Raw genomic sequence first — 22,708 nt, 5'->3', positions numbered from 1 at the left:
TAGAAAATTAATTAATTTTAAAAAAACAACAAAAAACCTATACAGCAAGCAAAATCGGCTTCTCAACATTCAAAACCAGTGACACCATTTCCACAGACTGAAGCTCCTGAAAACAGCACAAGGACCCTCGGGCTCCTGTTCAAAACCACGTGTGAGACACAATCTAAGGAGCGCGGCTGCCCCGTGCCGCCCCCCCCCCGCGGCCCTGAAGCCACTGGTGGGAGGGGAGGTGCGCTGTCACCAGCACGGAGCCAAGAGCAGGACCACAAGACAAAAACATCACGTCCTGGGGAAGACCACGAGATGCATGGGGAAAAGAATGGGTGCCGTTAGCAGTGACTCGGAGACGTTAAGAAAGGGGTAACAGGACAAGCAGAAACATGTGACATCGTGCCTGTGAAACCGTGAGAGATTCTCAGAGGCCACAGGGGCAGCGGCATCTGGGCATAGGCACAGGGACAGCGTTTAAAAGCACATTCAGTGTAATTTTAAATTCACAAGACACCTATTATTTTCATTATTTAGATCATAAAAAGTAAAAAACTGACCTTCTTGGCTGGTAAAGGTACAAGAGAAATTCTCTCCCTGGGGGCAGTCTCTAATCTGAGAAGTGATGCTTCTCTCAAGGGGCAATGGCCACGGTGGAGAGAGGGAAATCGGATGGAGAGGAAGGAGGCTTAAGTAAACGGGGGGCCCTGTATGCTTTTTAAACAACTTGTCCATAGCACTGTCTGATGAGGCCCCCGGTGTACGTAGGGATGGTATTTGGAGAGCTAACGATCGACGGGGCAGGGTGAAGGCGCTTAGAGGAAGGTCAGGAATCTACGCCTCACTGGCACTGGTAAAACACCAGCGCCAGGACACAGGGTGTTCTCTGCGGTCACGGAGGGTTCCGTATGTCGGATGCCATGGGGGCTCCTGGAATCTGCACAGGGGTAAAATTTCACAGAACCACACACACGTACTGCACCAAGGTCAATCTCCCAGTTTTGATCTTGAACTAGTGATATAAGACGTTGGGGGGAACTGGATAAAGTAGGTACCCGGGACTCCTCTGTGCTATTTTTGAAATTTCCTGTGAATATGGAATTATTTCCCGAAATTTTAAAATATTTTTTAATTGCAGTCTGCCCAAAACTTCTAAAAACCAATTAAGTGTGTAAAAGGTGATCTTCAGTCATCTGGAAGGAGCACATCAATTTTTCCTGCCGGATAAAGGCTGGGTGTGATTACATCCACCCACTTACTGCAGATACTCCTCCTACCGGCAGAGCAGACCCGAGACACTGCAGTCTCGGTTCCAGAGACCGAGAGAGAGCGAGTATCGAAATAAAGCAGGTCACAGGAAGTTTATGGTTTCCCAGTGTATGTGACAGTTACGTTTACATTATACCGTAGTCTATTAAGTGTTACGTCTAAATAAAAAAGCACCGTCTAGAAAAAATGCAATGTACATACCTTAATTTAAAAGTATTTATTGTCAAAAATGCTTAACCGAGGTTTTTGGAAAAAATGGTGCTGACAGACTTGTTCAACAGGGTTGGCACAACCCTTAAAATTGTATTAAAAAAAAAGTCTCCGTGAACTATAATACAGCAAAGTACAATACAATGAGGTCTGCCTGTGTTTTAAAACCAAACACCTTCAAAGGAAAACTACTGATGATGATGGTAACAACTGAACTCAAATCTTCCTCAGTGCTGGACTGACGTTCTCTTTCCTGGGTGGCAGCATCCCGCGGGGCGGCCCCGCCACACACCCCGGAGAGGGCCCACGGGGGACTCACAGATGTAGTCCTTCACGGCTCTCTCGAAGAGGTCGTACACGTGCTCCCGGTCCAGGCCGTCCAGGGCCATGCTGATCTCATCGTGCAGCCACTCCAGCCACAGCTCTGCAAGACAACAGCACCTCCCGCGTCACCACCTCCCACGTCACCACCTCCCTCGCCAGGGGCGCCCGGAAAGCAGGGTTTACTGTGAGCCATCAGTGTGCAAATGTCTCCTCCACCATTTACACCCTGGCACAGTTCACGGAAATTCAGTTCTTACCAGCTGCGCCAAGCACACAGAAGGGTATCGACTCCAAACGAGACCAGACCCCGACCACCAGTGTCCCACACCCGCTGGGCATTTTCTATGCGGCACCCGCGGCCCAGCACGGCCGCTGACTGCTGCGGTGTTACTACCTTCGGTCAGAGGGAAGATCTCGCTCATCTTCTGGCGGGCCATCCGCACTTTGGTGAGCTCGCCTTCCAGCCGGAGCAGCCGGATCAGGTCCACGTGGCAGTTGTAGTCATAGACGTTGATGGAAAGCTAGAGGGAAAAGAAACAGAAGTTGACATTTAAAATGCCACCACTGAAATAACTTCGCTTTGTTCATCACTGATGATACTGCACGTACCCTCATAAACAAAATAAACATGCTACCCAAGACAGCCTCTGAAATGGAAACAAAACACTACCCTCAGGAGAAAGGAGGAAAAAATCAATGCAAGAGGCTTTTTATAACAAACAACCGTAAAGTTCCCTCAAGTCTTTATGATTCCTGGCAGAACACCCCTGGTTGTCTCTAAAATACAGGAAACATTCTAATGAAACAAATAAACACAAAGTACAACCTGGGCAAGTTGCTCACCTTTCTAAGCCCCCCTCCCACTCCCTCATCTATACAATGGGATGCTACTACGTTCTAACTCACAGGCTCTTGTGAAGATAAAGATGACTCAGTAACATGCTTTAGCACGTGCAAGGTAAATAGGTAACAGTTCTTTCTTCTTACTAAACCAAAGACAAAGAAGAGAAAGATCCCTAGTGGTAAAAACAAAAACAACAGATTCGTATCCGGTGAAGCTGAATGAAAGGCACAGGAAAGATTTATTTGTACATTTGAAACTTTTCACACTGAAAGTTCAAACATATTAAATAAGTGCTTACAAAGCTATCATACTTCTGAGAAAAAGGGCAACTCAGAATTTGTTCTTCAAACAAAGAAAATGATTCGAGAAAAAACGTCAGTGAGAAGGAACAGCAGAAATGGCAGGAAGGTGGGTAAGCACAATGAATGATCCTTCTCCCTATAGTTTCTGAAATGTTTGTGATGGCCAAAGTTTTAGGAGTATCTGATACCCCAAACAATAATATTTATAAGTAGGGATGGTGGCTCAGTGGATTGAGCGCCGGCCTGCAAACTGAAAGGGCACTGGTTTCATTCCCTGGGTTGCAGGCCGGGTCCCCAGTTAGGGGTGCACAACAGGCAACCCATCCATGTTTCTCTCCCCTTCCCCTCTCTCTAAAAAGAACATTTTAAATATATATATATATATTTAAAGGTTTTATTTATTTCTTTTCAGAGAGAGGGGAAAGGAGAGAGGGGGGGAGAGAAACACCGCCGTGGGAGAGTGGTCACCTGGATTTCAGGAGGGCAAAGTAGAAGGGGCAAGCGGAGCCGTGGACCGGGAGCGAGGCCCAGACCTGAACAGCACAGATGGAGGTTCTCAGACCCGGGGGCGGGGGGGAGGGGGGAGTACATGGTGTTCATCTGATTGCCATACTTTATCATTTACCGATATGGCTGTGTTTGTATGTATCAATTCCCATACAAAAAGATAAAGAAAAATCAGCCACAAATAAGAACATGACCTATTAATTCTCTTAAAAACCTTAAGACTTTCAGCAAGGTCCTCCTGCTCGTGACATCAAACGTGACTAGCTGAACACATCCCATGACTGTGTGACGTGTTGAGAGTGGACTGGGCCAGGTCAGGACGCCAGGGCTCCAACCTCCACTAGTTCTCAGTGTCCTCACTTGCACCGGGAAAGAGCTGGAGTGAACCTCTGGCTCTCACATGGGCTCTCATGACACACCCATGTTTCAAAACTGACTGTGAAGTGTGTCGCACAACTAACAACGGTCAAATTAAGTTCCTGAAATAAGTCCTTTCCTCATTAAAGAACACTCTAAGTCCTCCCTGTCACCCATCACCTCGCACTCACCTGGGTCTGAACCTGTTTTCTAGGTGTGAAGGGGGTGGGAGGGTGCTCACCAGTGAGTGCAAGGAGCATCTCTGCAAGTGCCCCTCACCGGAACACCACGCACGCGTAGGTCGGAAGGGATAAAAGTCACTGAAGTAGAGGAACTGGCTGTAAGACAACTTTTGGTCTACATTTCTGATTTTTAGGCCAAAACAACGAAGATCATATACCCGGGCAGTGCTCTGAAAGTGTGCACATTAAAGGCATTGCTGCTGCATCTAAAAGGGACATTTCCACAGAGCTCAGTCGGCGCTGACAGGTGAGCAGGCCCACTTGCTGGTCTGTATGGTCTCAGGTCAGTAACAAAGGGCGCTTCAAAGAGGCAGCAAGGCCAAGTGCACAAAGCGACCTGCCGAGTCCCCAAACCCAACAGCCCGACCTGGACCTGGAATGGGGTGAAGTCATAGAGCCTGTGAAAGGCCACATGCGGCCACCAGGGGCAAGGCAGGGAAAGGAGAGAGGAACAGGCCTTCGCACGGCACCTACTATGTGCCAACTCTGCCAGCAGCTTCACACACATGGTGTCCCCAAGGTCCACAACAGCCCTGTGGAGGAGGCGCTGTAGCAACCCTCGTTTTACCAGCCGGGACCAACAGCGCAGGCCCCGGAGCCGAGGCGACTGTGAGAAACCACACTGTGCCACTTTCAGCCTCAGGAAGAACACAGATAACAGGAACTCGCTCTGCCTTTGTAACGTGGACAGGTACCACAGCTAACTGAGGGCTTTCGTAAAATACATGGAGGGACGAGAACTGGAAATGGCATACGTGCCACCTGAGTCTTTCACAGGCCTCTCTGGGGCTGTTCAACCTTATGCTCTACCCTAAGAGCAGTTACAGCAGCAACTGGAGGCTGTGGGATTAGAATGAGGAGAGGGGGCGGTCTGGAAAAGTCCATTTCTAGACCCCAGGACAAAGAGGATAGATAAAGCCAGACCCCATCCTTCATGGTCACCTTCTGAGCCGCATCTCACCCCCAGTGGCCTGGGGCAGGGCAGCAACTAACTACAGAGCACCAGTGCCCCAGCGACCTCCACGCTGACTCTCCCTCCTCTCCATCAGCGGGGCACCCTCCGCCACCCCTCCACCTCTCTGCTTCCAAGCCTCCCCTTCCACTAAAATAATCCTCCTCCCCGACCAGTAAGATCCAAGTCAGTCCAGTGGCTCCTTGAGAGGCTCAAGGCTTTAGAAGTCCACAGGGACACAGCCAGCCTGGCACCCAGCCTCGCAGTGCATTTGCTGAATGAAAAAGAGACTGACTGAACACGGGCATCTAATTTATAGACAGCAGAAATGGCAACCACCTGCCCACCCGAACTGGTCCCTTTGACACGCAGATGCAGTAAGTGGGACAAGCTATACCAGCGATTTTCAGCCTTTTTCATCTCATTGCACACATGAACCACTGAGATCAGAATCTGCAGCACACCAGAAAATGCATGAGTATATTTTGCCAATCTGACCAAAAAAAAAAAAAAGGTATTATTTTCATTCATTGACACCGGCAATATGAATTGTTGCGTTGGCTGATGTTATTTTATTTGACAATAAGGGAACAGCGCTCTGTGCCCCCGACTAAATAGTCAGGTATCCCTGACTGGAGGAGATCACCATTTCACAATGGAACAAAAACACCACTGCCAGAGACGACATTACAAGGACTCCTCCACCCAGCAAGGCTGAGTGATCTAGGTGAATAATTTCACATCCAGTTCAGCATCTGATCCACAGCCTGACAAAGTTCAAATCCTCTTATGAACGACTCCAAGGTTATCATTTGTTCTGAACCTGCTCTCTTGGCTGTCAGTGACAATGAACGTGCTCCATCTATTTGTCCCTCCAAACCCCCTGCACCCTCCTCTCTGCCCTGCTATGTGGATCCTATAGATGGGGTCTCTGGTTCTCTTGCTCCCAGCAGGGTCTGCCCAAGAGAAGGCATCAGCAGAGGTTTGGAGACAGGCAGAGGAGGAAGAGAGGTCAAGGTACTTCTCCCCACTTCCTGACAGGAAACAGGGGCCGCACCCTTTGACCCAAGGTCTCCAGCTCCTTTTGGGCACCCTAGCCACACAACCTTTTGAAAAACCAGTCACACCCCTCACCCCTCCAGGCCTTAGGGTGAGCACAGGTCCCGCTGTGACTAGCCCTGGGACACCAACCTTTCCCCCCTGACTTCCCTGCCCAACCCTTCAATAAACACAGCAATGCCTCCAATCACCTTTTCTCAAATCACCCTCATTTGAAAGTGTCACCCTTTCCTGCTGGGACCCTGGATTACACAGGAATTAACGGACGTGAAATCACCTACAACTAAGTGACAATTAACTGCTGTTAGGACAATTACGTGGTGGAGGGACTGTTGCTCCCAATTTACAGACGAGGAAGCAGAAACTCAATAGAAGTGAAATCCTCCCAGGCACACGCAGGCGTGGAACATCTACAGGGGAACGCTGAAATCTTTACTTTTCCATTTCCAGTATCATCCTCGAGATCCACAGTGCTTCCTACCACACTACGAGAATTTCGTCGAAGCTGCTGGGCACAGGCGAACGAGTGGTCAGGGATGGGAGTTGTGAAACCGGCCCCCAAGTTCAAAGCCTAACTCCCCCACTTACAGGAAGTATTAACCTTGAGCAAGCAAGCACCCTTCTCGGGGACTACACTACCGCCTCTCCGAGCCGCTGCGAGGATTCCTGGGGATGACGCCGGCCAAGCCCCAGACAAGCAGTGAAGGGCGTTACGCCCAGGGATGGGCGGTACCGTGATTAATAGCGGCTCGGAGAGCCCGCTGCAATACCACTCAGACAGCGGAGGAGGGCCAGGGGACCTGAGGGGAAGCGTCCGTTCCCCGCCCCCGGGCGCACCTGCTCCTCCAGCCGCTCGATCTCCAGCTGGTTCTTCTCCTCCTCTTCGTCGTACTCCCACTCGTACTCGCCAGGGGAGCTCGCGGAGGAAGCCGTGGGGTACTCTTCGTCTCCGTCGCTCTCACTCATGCCTTCCTCCTGCTGGTCCCACGCTGGCCCCATCGTCTTGTACGTCGCAGCGGCCACCGCCCGCGATAACACCTTTCTTCTGGTCCTCGTCGCCTTAACCTCATCCTCCTCGCCCTCAACCTCCGGCCCCACCTTGGGCTCGGCCTCGGGTTCTGAAGCCGAGGTTGCGGCTGCCGTCGCCATCTTGCGCTAGTGACTCCCGGGTTTTCGCTCCGTCGCCGAGGACCCGCTGGGGTACAAGCTGCCCGCGGCGCGCGCCTGACCGAAATCTCGCTCCCTTGCCGCCGGAAAGGAAAAGCTGAGCCTCAGATGTTGGGGAAGTATCTAAGTATTCGCAATTTATTTTATTTTCATTACTTTTGTAGAAGCTTTCGTGAGAAAAAGAAAGACTCACTAATACGGCATCTGTTCCGTTTCAACTTCGGATGGCGTGGGGTCTTCGGACAGGAAGTGGGGGCCATTAGAGGAAGTCGCGGAGGGAGCGTGATGACTGTAGTTAAGGATTTGGCGCCATTTTGAGAAGGTCAAAATGATTGTGAGAATAGATTCCTTACTTGTCGCCTAGTCTGACTTGGAGTGTGGTTCAAGTGTTCCCAGCAAGTAACCCTCAAACGCAGAGAAAACTCCAAGTCCTCGGGAATCTATTGCACCATTCGTGTGAAAAACCCAATTCCCAAAGAGAATTCTCCCTTTTATATTTTGCCTGGTGCCTGGCAGGCGTTAAATACACTTGTGAGTTTTCTCGTTGTATAAGCTTGTATTCTGCAAACCAATATAATAAATTACATCACTAAGCATTTAACTAGAAACTTGCAATTGCCAGGTATTGTCAACGAAATTGAGTTTACTGTTATTTAGAAAAAAATGTTTCTAAATCACATGGTGCTCATTCCTCTTTAATCTTCCCATTTTGAGGTATGAAACTATAGGTGTATTTATTTGTTCCCTTTCTCCTTCACGAGCAAGCTTGCTGAGGCAGAAATTATGCCTGTTTTTCTTTCCGTTGGATCCCCAAGGCCTAGTATGGCTCATTGACTCATAGTTGGCACTCAACATACACATGCCCATGAATGAATTGTCCTTGAATTACGTCTTAACAAAAGACCGAGGCTTAGGGAGCTGATTTCATTTTCCTAGCGTCACACGACCTGGAAGGTGCAAAACCAGGATTCTAACTCAGTATTGCCCAAATCTGAATCCCAAATGAACTTAACTTTCTGAGCAACCGTGGACGTTACTAAACTATTCTGAACCTGAATGTCTTCAAACTGGGTTTAAGAAAGGTGGGCTGGTTAACCCTCCGCGCTGTATTCCAGCAGTGAGCTTTGTGGACGTAAACTTGGGTCCCGCACTCCAGCGATCCTCGTACATCCAGACCCCAGCACCGAGGACGAGGCCGCCAGCGACTTCAGACTTTCCCGCCCTACACCCCGCCTTCCCCCCGAGGGGCGTGGCCGAACGCCAACACAAGCACAGAGCGGGAGGACGCTGGTCGGAAATCGCGGTGAAGTCCTAGAGGGCGCGCGCAGGTGCGCCCCGCCCCTTGAGCTCGCTTTCCGCCTGCGCAGGCGCAAGGCCGCAAGATGGCGGCGGCTGGAGCCGGCCGTCTAAGGCGGGCGGCGTCTGCCCTGTTGCTCCAGAGACCGCGCTTGCCGGCCCGGGAGCTATCAGCGCCGGCACGGCTGTATCACAAGAAGGTAGGGGTGGGCATGGGGGTGCGCGGGATCCACAGCGATCGGGGGCCGGGAGTACTAGGGTCGCCGAGGGGACTTGTGCGTGCCGGCTCTGGACGGAGGCCCATTCTAGAGAGGAGTGGCCACGGGATTCTGCACCGCTTGGGGAGCCCCTGCCATCATCCAGGGTAACAGCGGCCCCCGGCTAAGGATAGAGAGGCCGCACCCTCGCATAAATCTGTCTCAACTTCCCTCGCTGCGCAGTGACACTAATCACGCAGGAAACAAAAACTACCCGCGGGCCCTGCCGTTGGCTGGCGTCGTGCATCCCAGTCTTTAAACACCTGAACAGCCCAGGAAGGAAGGTCCCGTTAGGACCTGCCAGCCCTACTCCTGGAAGACACACACACCCGGGCGGGCTCCGGCTTCAGCCATGCCGCTGCCCTAGCCAAGTGACCTTGGGAAAGACTCTGCCCTTCGCTGAACTTGTTTCCCCATTTGTAAAATGGATAGCTTAGTAGCCCCCTACACGAGACACTCGTGCCTAGCCCATGGAGACCATTTATGATGCCGCTGTTGTAGAAGCTCATCATAGCCTCCAAGTGGAGTCAGATGCGTAGCCAACAGTCCTGTTTTCATTTTCACGTTTTGTTTGGGGGCGGGGGATAGGGGTAGGCGTGTAATTTGCAGCCCTTGCTTTGCGGGGGCTTAAAGTCCCTTAGGAGATTCTAGCACTCGGAAAACAACTAACTAAAGCATGCAGTAAATCAACATGGGGCAAAAAATCCCGATTGGTTGTTATCTTGTAGGTCCGTGGGCCTGAAGTCAACGTCCGTGCCGCGTCGGTGGGGGAAGAGGGACTGGACGATCGGTATACTTACGGCTAATTGATTAAAAACCTCAAGGCTAGTAGAGCCTTGTATGTGCCAGTTTGAATAGACATTCTGTTTGGGCTTCAGTTCCTCTCCAAGGCCTTTGCTCCTCCCCCACCCAGGGGTGTGTTTTGTTTACAGTGCACGCTGAATCAATTTGGGCTGGTAGCCTTCTAACCACCAGGGTGCGCTGCTTAGCCGAGGCAATTTCAGGGCCCTGAGATAGTGACAGAACGGAGTTTATCATCAGACAGAATTCTACACTTTAATAGCATTGTTCCTCTGTAACAGTCTCCTTGAGGCTTCTGGAAAAGCCTTCAATTTATGGGCCATAGTTGCTTTTAGGATTTTTGAGTAAAAATTATCCTTTGAGAACAGTTATATCTGGAAAAACAAAAGTGTCATTTGAGCCCAAATCTGGCAATTTAGGTGGGTAAAGGTCAAATAATTACATGTAGTTAAAAACCCTTTGGACCTAAAACATGATTTCCTCCAGCATCACAAATCTCAAGGTAGTTGGAGAGGAGAGGCAAAAAGTCTTTGGGTCACAGGCGGTTCTCGCTGGCAAGAGGTGAGCTCTGGTATTCAGTGACTGTTCGCCAAGCCCCGTATTGCTGACCTTGCGCTCACCATCAAGTCGGCGCCAAAAAGGAGTGATGTGATTTCTCCTAACACTCTCATTTCAGGTGGTTGATCATTACGAAAATCCCAGAAATGTGGGGTCTCTTGACAAGACCGCTAAGAATGTTGGAACCGGATTGGTGGGGGCTCCAGCATGTGGTGATGTAATGAAATTACAGGTACAACTGGTTTTCATCGTTGGTGGTAACTGGTACTCTGTGTGCCTATGCGGTTTACAGACCATTTCATTTGTTCTCCACCTTGATGCTGGTGAACAGGGATGAGTCAGTGTTATAGTCTGCTGGCACACTACGCTGACCCTTTCTGATGCACTAAACTGATCATTCTGTTCCACCTGCTGAATCAGCTTAAATTCCAGTGTCAGTTACATAAAAGGTTCTGTGAATTTCACTGACAGAAGGAAAACCATTGAGCTAGCAATCCCCAGCAAGAGAAGAAATCCAATAAATCAAACCCCCCCCCCCCAAACTGAAGACAACAGGAAGGTAGTGACTGGCACTTTGGGTAAACCCAGGCTTTGTCTCCTTCATGGTGGGTGGTGACTTGCCAGAGTCTCTGAGCCTATCTTAGAAAACAGAAACCAGGGGGGCGGAGCCACTAATGGTGACAGAGAGAACGGCATTCACCAGAGCCCTTGAGTGTGACTCGCCCAGTGTCTTCAGAGGTGGGTTGACATAGCAGCCCTGAGAACTTCACAGGCATAAGCAGGCTACAGTTACAAAACTGTGAAGGGGGCATGTTTTTCAGCTGTTCTTTACCAGCTAGGCCTATATAATTCTATAATCATTCCTGTGTTTAACATTCTGTCACTGAGCTCTTCAAAGCAAATTCAGTAGTTAATGCCAAAACTTAAAGCAGGGAAAGCCAGAGCAGAGCTCCCCGGGAGAGCCCCGGCAGACCTCTGCGACTGGCCCACCTCCTGTCTTTGCTAGATTCAAGTGGATGAGAAGGGGAAGATCGTGGACGCCAGGTTTAAGACGTTTGGCTGCGGTTCTGCAATCGCCTCCAGCTCGCTGGCCACCGAGTGGGTAAAAGGGAAGACGGTAAGGTGCCCGCAAATCCGGCAGCACTAAATCACGTGCTCCACCAACACGGTGCTCAGTTATGGGGAGGGCCTGATGGGTGGGGGGAGAAAAGTAACCATGATTTTTCCTTTCCCCTACCCAGATTTTTATTAAATTCTTCTCCGCCTCGGGAACAGTGAATAGTTTTATTAATGGTTTTTAGTTTGGGGGACGCTAAACTAAATTTATCATCGTTTTCATTTGGGGATTTCCATGGTGTTTTGTTTCTAATTAAATATTAAAAAGACCCTCAACCTCTCCATCTAACACAATAGGCTTAGAAGGAATCTGGCCTTCTCCAAGGTTGCTGGTGGTACAACTTCTTAGGAATCTCGGTGGGGTCAGGGGCTGCTGTGTGGTGGTTTGTTTTCTCTCGTGTGTTCGGGAAGGATTGCAGGTAGCTTTTAAGGATTCTTGAAATGAGAAATTGGCCTGTGCGAGAGAGGGCCTGCAGGACCCAGAACACGCAGCGGGTGGGGCAGAGTGAACACGGACATGCGAACAGTGATGCAGGTGGCCAGTCGCAGGCCCTCGGAGGGCGGAGAAAGGCGGGAACATCTCCATCCTTTTCTCTGCCAAAGCCTGTCTCCCCAGCAGCTGCGGGAGTAAAGGCCCCCGAGCCCAGTGAAGAATTGTGCTTTCTCCACTCTAGTCATCATTCAACCCTCTCAGAAAAGCCCCACTGCAGGCTGCTCATCCTTGTAGCCCTGAGGACGCAAATGTGGGAAGCTGAGTCATGCAGAAGAGTGCGGGCGGCACTGGGCAGCTCTGCAGCGGAGCGGTTTGCCTTGCCACCTGCCACCTGCTTCCTGCGGCTCGGGGCCTGCTGGCTGGCGAGCTCCTTTGGGCCCAAGCGGCACGCGCCTGACCTGTTCTAGTGGGAGGTGGCTCTGCAGTGCGCTGTCATCAGCTGTCTGCAGGGAAAGGGGCGAAAAGGAGACAGGGCACCTGTGCTCCCAGGAGCTGGCCGCAAGGGGCCTTTGAATTGCAATCAGAAAGTGGAGGAAGATGGCCTTTGACCTTGAGATCCTCCCATCTGAGTTTCCAGAAACAGAACTGAAGTGGTAATTCAGTGGAGTTAGCAGAACTGGCAGATTAGGGGAACAGAAGGATGGGGAAATCCGGCTTTTCTTAAGCTGGCGGCCCCTGTTCCCCAAGGGCGAGGAGCCGCCTGCCTCTGCTTGTGCCCTTGGGCCCAGCCACACCCTGGCACCTTCTTCCCTGGGTCGGCAGAGGAGGAGTCTACGGGGAGCGCTCGGCCCGGACCTGCCTGTGCCACTGTCCCGCGCTGGACAGCAGCCTGTCCAACCCTCTGCGACCTCCCAGTGCCATCAGCACTGCTAGTTGAAGGGGCTCATTCTAAGCGTTTGGTATAAGGACATCGGAGAAGCTGATACTCACAAAACCAGCGCAGGAAGTGGGGGGCCCCCGCAAATTTGATTCCGAAGAGACTTCTCACAGGGTCTCTTCTTGGCTCACAGAGGCCCTGCCGAGCCCAGCCAGGCCACACAGCTGTGTACACCTCCCACCCGAGACACCGCCCCTGCAGTCTTGACACACCAGTGGGGGTCCCGAGAAGGTCCTCCACCTGTGTTGGGAGTTATTAGTAGAAACCATCCCCTGAGGGCCTTCCCTTTCTGTCATCTGTCCCTCCGGTCGGAGCACCGCTAACCGCTTCTCTTCCCCACGCGCCTCTCAGGTGGAGGAAGCCTTGACCATCAAGAACACAGACATTGCCAAGGAGCTGTGCCTCCCACCAGTGAAGTTGCACTGCTCCAGTGAGTCCACCCTCTTGGGGGGGGCGGGAGTATGTGTGTGTACTGGAGTCATCTCGCTTTGGTGGCGAAGTGATGACAAATCCTCTGTAGGCAGGGCTCTGTCCCTCTAACCTCCAGAGGGCTCCAGCCAGAGCCCTGGTCTTCCACCGCCTGTTGGGGAGCTTGCGGGTGGCGGTTGTGCCAGCCTCTGGCTGAGTGCGTCCCAGAGCCTCAGCAGGTTGATGGAGGTTTACTGACCAGATGAGTTACAAGGCAGCCAGAGCCAGGCCTCTGGCTCGGGGAGGGCTCATGGGAGAACCGTGTGCCCGGACAGGGACAGGCTATCGCGGTCTTCAAGGAGTCTGCTCCGTCCCGGGTTCTTTCCGCTTGAGCTGGAGTTTCTTGTGCCCGTGAACACAGGGCGTAGCTTGCAGACGTCTTCACACTGCTTCAGACAGAACGCAGCCTTCTCATCGGCCTTCTCGGGCACCGGACCCTGAGCTCAGGCTGTCCGCTGTTGCCTGGCCTTGGGCCGTCACTCCAGCCCCCGGACTTGGAGTTTCCCCCACAGCCTTGCTCCCACACAAGTGTTCAAATGTAGGGTCACTGGAGAGTGACGTGACCTAGGTTACGTCAGCCAGCTTAACCAGCATGTCCTACATCTACTCCAGTCTTCCCTGTGGGAACTAACATTTGTTGTGTGCCTACTGTGTGCCAGCCACACTATGCGCGTCCTCACACAGACCCAGCGAGGAAAGCACAGTTGTCCGTTTTCACAGAAGAGAAAGTAGATCCGGAGAGACTCAGGAACTACCCTGGAACCCTGGGGACTTAGCCCCCGCTCCTTCTCCATGGCCACGGGGGTGCGGGTGGGGGTCTGGCTCAAACTGCCGTCTCCAGGCCTGCCCCATCCCCCGCACTCCGGGAGGGGCGGCTGAGCCCTGCCCAGTGCCCCCCCCACCCGCCTGAAGTTCTATTCCCAAGACTTGTTCTCTCGGTCTAGAAACTGAGGCTGGCTGTCCTTTCTTCCTTCCAGTGCTGGCGGAAGACGCGATCAAGGCCGCCCTGGCGGACTACAAACTGAAACAAGAACCCAAGAAAGGGGAGGCAGAGGGCAAATGAGCCCCCCCGTGGCAGAGCTGCCCGCAGGACGCTTCGCTTCAGCCGCTTGCCCACCGCTGCTTGCCCACCGCCGCGCAGCCGCCGTAGCGCTCCCAGGGCAGAGCTGCGCCCTGCCGCAGCCTTGCTGTTCACGTGTGGCTGTAACACAGCAAAATACACCGTTTAACTGTTTGGAATCCTGTGCTTTCTTTCAGCCCCTTTTGTCGCCTTAGTCTGGTTTATGTTTATTTGGAACTGTGTGTATATGGTCTCAAAAACTGCCATTGGTAGCGAAGTCTCAAGTTTTGCTTGTCCATGAAGTGCTCAGAGGTGTGTTTTACCCGAATCTATTTGGGGAAGGTTACCAACAGAATGCCTTGGTGTGATTATTTGACAGAGCTGAGTATTGTACATAAAACAGATCTGCATATATATAATAAATAAAAGAATGTGTTTCCCTCTGCAAGGCCGTGTCTCTTGGATACCACACCCCACAGCCCCTGGGGATCCCGAATGTGGGCCATGGCCGCACACACCCCTGAGCACACGGCGGGGAGCGGGAGGCTATGTATGGAGACTTGTACAAAGCCAGATGTCCCATTTTAGGGGACGAGGAGATGGCCGTCGCTTTTGTTTGCTCTTGGCAAACTAGTAATAGACTGACAACTCAGAGGGAAAGCGGAAGATTCTTTCTGTAACCTCACTAGTTTTCGAAGTCCTGAAATCTGATGAGTGCCGGCTTGGACTTGGACGATGCCTGAAAGGTGGGGACCAAACACAGTTTCGAGCTGCCAGGGAGTGAGTGGAGATACAGAATTCCAGCCTCAGGACGGTGCCGTGGGTCAAGGCAGGCGACTTTCCGTCGCAGCTCAGCCAGCCACCGAGGAGGAGCCCCTCTGCCTGCTCCTCTGCCCTGGGGGGGGGGGGGGGGGGCACACCATCAGCTGGTTCGCTCTTTCTGAGCAGTGTGGGTGTGCTCAGCAAGCTGGAAACTCGGCTCCACGGCTCAAGCGAGAGAAAACGGTGCTGATCACTGTCCCTTACCCATCCCCCCACCCTGTGGGCTGGGCAGGCTGGAGCCTTCTGGGGCACCCAGTCATGCAACCAAAAGCCCACCTGATTTTCTCATGAAAACTTGACGTTGAAATTCTAGAGAGCAGTCTCAAGTCTCCTTCAACTCTTCCACGTTAAGAGGTGTCTTTTCTGATGGTGGCTTTTTTGCTCAGGAATAAGCTAGCTGCCTCTTCTCTTAAATACACCTCTTTTAAAATATGTATATGTGTGTGTGTGTGTGTGTATATATATACTTAATATATATATTTTAAAGATTTTATTTATTTTTAGAGAGAGGGGAAGAGAGGGAGAAAGAGGGAGAGAACATCAGTGTGTGGTTGCCTCTTGTGGTCCCCACTGGGGACCTGGCCTGCAACCCAGGCATGTGCCTGGACTGGGAATCAAACTTGGTGACCCTTTGGTTCACAGCCCATGCTCAATCCACTGAGCAACAAAACCAGCCAGGCTGTTTTTTGTTGTTGTTTTGTTTTGTTGTTTTGTTTTGTTTTGCTTTGTTTTGAAGTCCTCTGGGTTGGGGGGGGCGGGGCACGGAACTTCAAAGCAAGCTCCGTGCCGCCTGCAGCCTGCACAGACCTTTAGGAGAATCTCAGATTACAGCCGCCGGTGAGCCGCACCACGTTGTCCCGTGTGTGGCATGCCTACTGTTTAATTCAGGGTCCCTCCAGGCTGCTGGTCTCTCCCTTCTATATTATAGGTGACAACCCTACAATTCCCCACCACATTTTTTTAGGATTTCTTAAATGAGATGTTTTTGTCCTGGTTAACGCCCTCTGAGAGTTGAAGCGTTGAAGCTGAACTGTACACATCAGATGCCACTTTCTCGTGTAAACCACCAAAACAGTATCACCAGAATAGCCCGAACCTCAAACTATGTCGTGGTGCAGCGAAAAGAAATGAGCGGTTTTTCAAATTGACGTTAAAGCGCTCCTGTTCCTAGGCAAATCTAGTTTCCACCACACGAGGGCGTTGTGCGCCCTTCGATAGCTGAAGCCTAAGGTTTACTCGGTCTCCAAGTGGGTCTCCAACTCTTCCTCTGGGATCTTGACAGGTCCACCAGTCACCCTTGCTCTGTGCGGGGCCCTGACACCTGTGACCCCGCTCGTTCTCATAACAACCCACTGAGGTCAGTTTCAGACAAGGATACTTGGCTCAAGAGGTCAACTGACTCAAGCCAGCTCACTTGAGCTGGGTGGCCCCAAAGCCCACACTTCTCCCGCTTGGTTCCCCTCGGGCAGAACGTGCCACCGGGTTCTGACTGCGCGTCAGAGGCTCGCCCGCGCCCTGACCATGTGTGTGAAGAAGGTGAACCAACAGGATGAGCCCGGTTCGTCCATTCGGCCAACCCACCACCACACAGCGCGGCCCTTGCCAGGGCTATGCATCTGAGCCATCGTGGAGTCCGATATCATCAGTGCCGTGGGGGCGTGGCCGGGGCACTGGTGTTCTTTTGAAGCGCCCCAGGAGTCTCCAATGTGTGCTCATGGGTGGGAACCACCATGAAGCGCTGTGCACTTGGCAAAGCAGTTTGCTAAAATTATTCTGAAGGATGCTTACACTTGTGAGAACGTGTCACTTCCCACCTCCAAAGAGCTCTTGAATCCTGCTTCCTCTCTGCCCCACCCACCACCGCCCAGCATCTGCCTTACTCTAGGTCTCCATCCCCTCTCCCCGGGCCTCCCCATCAGCCTGCCTGCCTCCTGTCTCACTGCTGGGACCACTCCCCACGTGGCTGCCAGAGGGGTCTTTCCAAGCAAAACTCTGACCCTCTCACTCCTCTTCTTAAAACCCACCCATGACTTGCTGTTGCCCTTTGGACAAATTCCAAACCTCCTACCACATCACACGCTTTGTTCCAGCCACACTGAACGGTAACTGCAGACCTCACGCTGTTCCTGCTGCTGGGAATGCCCTCACCGAGCATCTTTCCTTCACCTCCACTGGGCCTGAGAGCCTCTCTCAGGCAGCACCTCCTCTAGGAAGCCTGCCCTGATTCCACCAGGCTGAGCTAGGTGCCCCTCAGTGCTCCCCGACCTCCGCCGTACCTCCCTAATTACACATGTATCATGGAAGGCGTGATAATTTGCCGTTTTCTTCTCTTCCTACACCACTCATGACCCAGGGACAGAGCCTTCTCTTTCATACATAAATTATTTTTCCAATTTTAAACAGATAATGCAATATTTTTTATAAAAAATGCAAACAGCCTGAAACAGAACAGCGCGGTTTGTTTCCAACCCGCCCCTACTAATTCCTTCCTCAAAGGTGATCTCTGATGCGCGCTTAAGTGCCCTTCCAAAAATGTTCTAGGCATAGCCAGGTATGTATGTATAGAAACAGACCCTTTTTTATTTTACACAAATGGTAGTGCACTTCTCACACTTCTGCATCTTTTCATTCTCCACTTGAGCATATTTCTTTGTTATCAGCTCCTACACACCTGCCTCGTTGTCATGAACGGCTACTCAGTATTCTGTGTGTGGTGGTCTGTCATTTAGTCTTCTGTTGGTGACTGTGTAAGGTGGTTTAATGCCAATGTCTGAATTAGACATCCCGGCCACTGGTACAGTTCTCAACTTACTAGGGGCTTCGTGAATGCTTAGGGAGAAGCTGGCTGGATGGACAGATGGATGGATGGGTGGGTGGGTAAACAGATGGGTACACGGATGAGGGGTGGGTAGAGAGATGCATGGGTGTGTGGATGGGAGGGTGGATGGATGGGTGGAAAAACAGGCTCAGAGAGGTGTGATGAATTGCCCCAGACGGCACAGCCAGGAAGCCGTAGGTTCAAGTCCTCGCTGAGATGCTCTGTCCACCTCTGACCCCCTTGGAGACCCACAGCTTTGACCACGCCTCTAACCTTTCCTACATGTTATTCCTGGCTTTTGGCCACTTGAGGCCACATTAAAGTGCAGTTTTAGAACCTCACTTGAAGCATTATCCTCTCAAAACTAGCTCTGTTTATCATGGAACCCTCTTAAAGAGCCAAGCAAATGAGGAGGCAGCTCTGGATGATTTAGGCCCCTTGAACTTGAGGCAAGAGTGAAGACTTTGGGCCCTGGCTGACTAGCTCAGTGATAAAGCATCATCTCAATATGCCAAGGTTGCAGGTTCGATCCCTAGTCAGGGCACATACAAGAAGCAACCAATGAATGCATCAGTGAGTGAAACAACAAATCAGTGTTTCTCTCTCTGCCCAAGATTAGTAGTAGTAATAATAATAATAATAATAATAAAGCTTTTTTAAAAAAGAGTGAGGACTCTGTGTCCATCCTCATGACAGCACAAAAGACTTCTGGGTCCCACTGAGACTTAAACACCCATTCCAGCCCTAACCAGAGGATGGAGGTGGGCCTCATCAACCGCTCCTTCTGGCCTGCTTGCTTTCTCCACCCTCCAAGATGACATCAGCCAGCTCCTTAGCCACCTCCCGGAGAAGACCACCTCCACACAGGGGCTGGGGATGGGGGGGCGCCCGGGACAGAGCAGTGTGAGCTCAGAGCACTGGAGAGTCGGACAGGGCGGGTTCGAAGGCTGCCTGCAACTGTGGGACCTTAGACAAGAGCCTTCACCTCCCCCCCCAAGCCTCAGCTTATTCCTCTGCAAACTGGGAAAGGTAACAGTGCTGCCTGGTCTGGTTGATGTGACAATCATCTGAGACCACGTGTATAAAGCTCGTGGCGCAGGGAAAGCTCAGCGTCGTCACGGCAGCTGCTGTGACTGAGCTCAACTTCAGCCCCGCCTCCCAGGCCCCAGTTGCTGGGGCCTCCTTCACCCGGGACAGAAGTCCACAGAAATCTGCTGCACCATGATGGTCTCGTGTTACAGATGAAGACCCAGAAATGTAAAGTGATGTGTCCAAGCTCACGCAGCCAGGAAGTGGTGGAGGCAGGGTTCTAGGCCAAGGCTACTGCTGTATCTCTCCTGGCATTATCACGGTTACTACCAGGATGGTATTATCAGTATCACTACTAACAGTAACTACTGTTACTCTTCCTGCTGCTGTTACTACCGGTAGTACTACCGTTCCTATTTTTTAAATACTGCCACCTCCAAGCTGCCAACCTGGTTTTCTTTACCATGAGCCCAGCCCTCCCGGCAAGGACTCCAAAATTAAGCAAAGCTGTGGCCTCCCTCTACCCTTGCAGGAGATACACAGACATGACTTCTGTCACACATGGCTTGACAGGCAAGCTCTCTCCACAGTACTGGGCCAACCACAGGGCACGGCTGTTCCCCAGGCCCGGCCTCAAACGCCGCCAGCGACACCCCACCCAGCTATCTTCGGAAAGGCCAGGCTGGACACTCCCACCGCTGGCTTCACTTCAGAGCGGCCGGCTCTCAGAATAACTCGGGCAGCCCACCCACACCCCGCAGGGAGGGCGCTTACTCCCCTGGGGCTTTGGTACCAAAGAGTTTCCAGGGGCCTCCCTTCCTGGCCCAGGGACCTTCCTGGCCAACGGGTCAAAGGCTGGGGCTGGACCCGCCTCGGCCCAAACCCCACATGCGGCGCTGTGTCACTGCACCCTTTTGTGCAGGACCCCAGGACGTTAGGGGACAGCCTCGGATGGGAGGCTCTGGGCTTGCATTCCTGTCCCAGCTCAGCCAGGCTCTCTGCCTGTGGCCGGAAGCAGGGGCTTCACTGCTTTAAGCCTCAATTTCCCTGTCTAGAAAATTGGCAGCCTACTAACTCCTAAGTCGTAGAACTATTGTGAGGATAACCTGAATTATCAAATGCAGAGTAAAAAAAAAAGGAAAAAAGCACAGTGCCAGGCACACAGTAAGTGCTCAATATATGTTATTAGCTTTCACCACCATCACCACAGTGCCATCGTGGTGACTGTCACCAACAGCACTTCCATCACCACCATCACCATCATCATCACCATCACCATCATCATCACTACCGCCATCACCATCATCATCACCACCACCACCATCATCACCATCACTATCACTACCACCACCATCACCACCATCGTCAGCACCATCAGCACCATCGCCACCATCATCACCACCATCACCATCATTACCACCACTGCTACAGGTCAGATGCCTCAGGAAGCCATCTCTGGGATGGGAGTCAGGCGTTTATTCGGGAGTGTTCCTGGGATCACACCTGGGGGGAGGGGAAGGGTGGTGAACACAGAACTGGGCCAAGGGAGGAGATGGGCAGCAGCGTAGCCCAACAAAAGTCTCCGTGGCTCCGTGGGGATCTCCACACAGGCTCAGAGTTGTCCTACAGCTTACAATCTCTAAACTGTATCCCACTATTGGCCTTGAGACTTCTTCTCACTCTTTCTCCAAAAGGAGATTTGCACTTTACGAGAAGAGAGGCCAAGAGCAAACATTACCACCAGTGAAGAAACCTTAGTGGTAGAATCCCAGGCATCTGTTGGGCTTAGTATCTGAGGGTTGAGGAGCTCGGGGGAGCTTCTCTCACCCTGTCCTTCTGCCCTTCAGCCCCAGAATCTTGCTCACGTTCCCACAACGGCAGGGCCCCTGAGAACCATCTCCCTTCAAGTGGGTGCTCATCTATCCTAACCCCAAAGGCTCAGGACAGCGTGGCCCTGCTTTCTGGCAAGATTTCTTGGGCGGCCACAGAGATCTGAGTCTCCTCTTGACCTTTCCCACTCTTTTCTAGGTCGCTGCTCGTGCGAGCAAATCATTTTCTGGCCGAGTTCGCTGAGCTGACAGCCTCAGGGGAGGGAGCCTCTGGGTCGGGGCCGCCGCCCTGAATGGTCCCTGGGCAGCTGTGGGCCTCTCTCACTTGTCCTTCCCGCGTGGACAACCTGAGAGGGTGTTGTAGGGTGAGATAAGATTACACAGACCAAGTGCCCTGGACGGCCAGGCACACCACAGGTGCTTACTAAATGCTCGTTCGTCCAGAGCATAGGCCCTTAGCAGGTACCACAGGGCGGGAGAAGGCGTCGAGGGAGAGGTGCTTCTGCCTTCTGCAGAGCGAGGGCTCTCCTCCAGCCAGGCCCTGGCCTCCAAAGCCCTGTCGGGCCCAGACTCAGCCCGCTTGGCGCACTGGCCTCCCTGCTGCCCCCCAAGCTCCGCCAAGCTCATTCCCACCTCAGGGCCTTTGCACTTTCTGGGCCCTCTGCCCAGAGTCCTCTTCCCCAGAGCTTCACAAGGCTGCCTCCTCTACTCAGGTCTCGCCTCAGATGTCATCTCCCCAGACAGGCTACCCCATCCAGCCTGCCTTAAGCAGAGACCCACGACCATCCACCGGGTCATCACACTGATTGTTTCCTTCGCAGCACCTAGCACTCTGGGTTTGTGCTGCTCAGGGGAGTGGGTCTGAGGGTTCGCCGTTAAACCTCTGGGGCGCTCCCGAAGGCTTGCTCTGGCCAGGGGCCTGCCCCCGCAGCGGGCGCCCTGGGGAAAGTGGGGAGGTAAGAGACGGGTTCCTTACTCCCTGGGCAAACCTTTCTTCCCCTCTGTGTTTGTCATTTATCTGCAAAAAGAGGGATCGGACCCAATGAATCCATATTCCTTTCCAGCTCAAACAAAAAAATTCCACCAACTTAAACAACTTCGCATTCTAGCCAATACCCAGCTCACGCCAGAACATGATTCATCTCTGCCGATTCTGCCTAGCAACCGGCCCTTCTCCCCATACCCTGAACCAACTCCCCCCCAGGAAAAATTCCTCCCCCACCACACACCCTCCCAGCCTCCCCATGTCACCCCCACCCCCCTCCCCCCGCTCCAGGATCCTGGAGAGGAATGCAAGGCTTCAAGATCCCCCCTGTCTGTCTGCCACCAGCATTTTAACGCAACCTCAGAATGTCTCGGGCTATGTCTGGAACAAGTAGGGGGGGACTGCTCCCCCCCCCCCAGGATTAGTACCGGAAACAGCAGCAGAAGCCGAGCAGGCGGAAAGCGCTGACCCAGCACGAGGAGATCATTTCTATTCTGATGCCTCACCCTCGTCCCATGTCCAGCTCCCCAGGCCTTGAAAAGTATCTGCTCAGCGGGGAAGAGATGGAAAGTGAACAATGGGGTGGTGGTGGGGGGCAGTTCTGGGCTTCAGACAAAAGCAGCTCGTTCAGATTTCCTAGGCATGTTTTCGTCTCGTTCCTCAAAACTGTCTCATCTTAGTAAATACTGGAAAGAATTTGCCAAACTTCAGTACGTATTTGCAACGCGAAATCTCGGCAATCCGAGAATAGAAAGTAATGAGTTTCCTTCATGTGAAGAAGGATATTTACCAGGAAATGACAGCAACCTCGTGGCCACTGGAAAATGTTGGAGGTCTTCTTGCTAAGATCAGAAACCAGGCAAGAACGTCTACTCCCACCATCACCACCACCACCACCTCCATCATCATCACTACCACCACTACCTCCACCACCGCCACCAATGACATTGAATTAGAAGTTCCAGCCTTTGCAATAAAACACACAAAGCGCCAGTGAGGAGCATCGACAGGAAGCTATGAACAGTCCCCTCTTGGATGCTCTGACCATCTGCCTCCCCAGAGATTCTCCCGGAATGAG

The 22,708-nt window shown here is 52.3% G+C and overlaps 2 protein-coding genes across 3 annotated transcripts in view; one reads left to right on the top strand and one right to left on the bottom strand.

Moving 5' to 3' along the window:
- Positions 1-7,434, bottom strand: part of SART3 (spliceosome associated factor 3, U4/U6 recycling protein) — a 28,395-nt gene extending 20,961 nt beyond the window's left edge. Inside the window, exons 1-3 of one of the 2 annotated variants that reach the window (XM_037156102.2) lie at positions 6,892-7,434; positions 2,186-2,312; positions 1,787-1,891 (exon numbers count right to left, since the gene is read on the bottom strand). In XM_037156102.2, the coding sequence (XP_037011997.2) occupies positions 1,787-1,891; positions 2,186-2,312; positions 6,892-7,203 (544 nt within the window). In that variant the 5' untranslated portion in view covers positions 7,204-7,434. The remainder of the gene's footprint in view (positions 1-1,786; positions 1,892-2,185; positions 2,313-6,891) is intronic. The other variant, XM_037156103.2, reaches the window with a different exon arrangement.
- A 1,120-nt stretch (positions 7,435-8,554) lies between these two features.
- On the top strand, positions 8,555-14,595 carry ISCU (iron-sulfur cluster assembly enzyme). The gene is made up of 5 exons (XM_037156104.2): positions 8,555-8,717; positions 10,252-10,365; positions 11,140-11,250; positions 12,971-13,049; positions 14,065-14,595. Exons 1-5 carry the CDS (start codon positions 8,604-8,606, stop codon positions 14,148-14,150), a joined length of 504 nt encoding a protein of 167 aa, XP_037011999.2. The 5' UTR covers positions 8,555-8,603; the 3' UTR covers positions 14,151-14,595.
- The last annotated feature ends 8,113 nt before the right edge of the window (positions 14,596-22,708 follow it).

This window comes from Artibeus jamaicensis, unplaced genomic scaffold (genome assembly GCF_021234435.1).
Source record: "Artibeus jamaicensis isolate MK-2021 breed Jamaican fruit bat unplaced genomic scaffold, CSHL_Jam_final contig_525, whole genome shotgun sequence".
Taxonomy (NCBI): Eukaryota; Metazoa; Chordata; class Mammalia; order Chiroptera; family Phyllostomidae; genus Artibeus; species Artibeus jamaicensis.
This window is presented reverse-complemented; position numbering and strand designations above follow the sequence as displayed.

Coding starts and splice junctions, on each gene's coding strand:
- ISCU (XM_037156104.2), top strand. CDS start 8,604: ATGGCGGCGGCTGGAGCCGGCCGTCTAAGGCGGGCGGCGTCTGCCCTG. Junction 8,718..10,251: donor CACGGCTGTATCACAAGAAG/GTAGGGGTGGGC, acceptor CTCTCATTTCAG/GTGGTTGATCATTACGAAAA. Junction 11,251..12,970: donor AGTGGGTAAAAGGGAAGACG/GTAAGGTGCCCG, acceptor CGCGCCTCTCAG/GTGGAGGAAGCCTTGACCAT.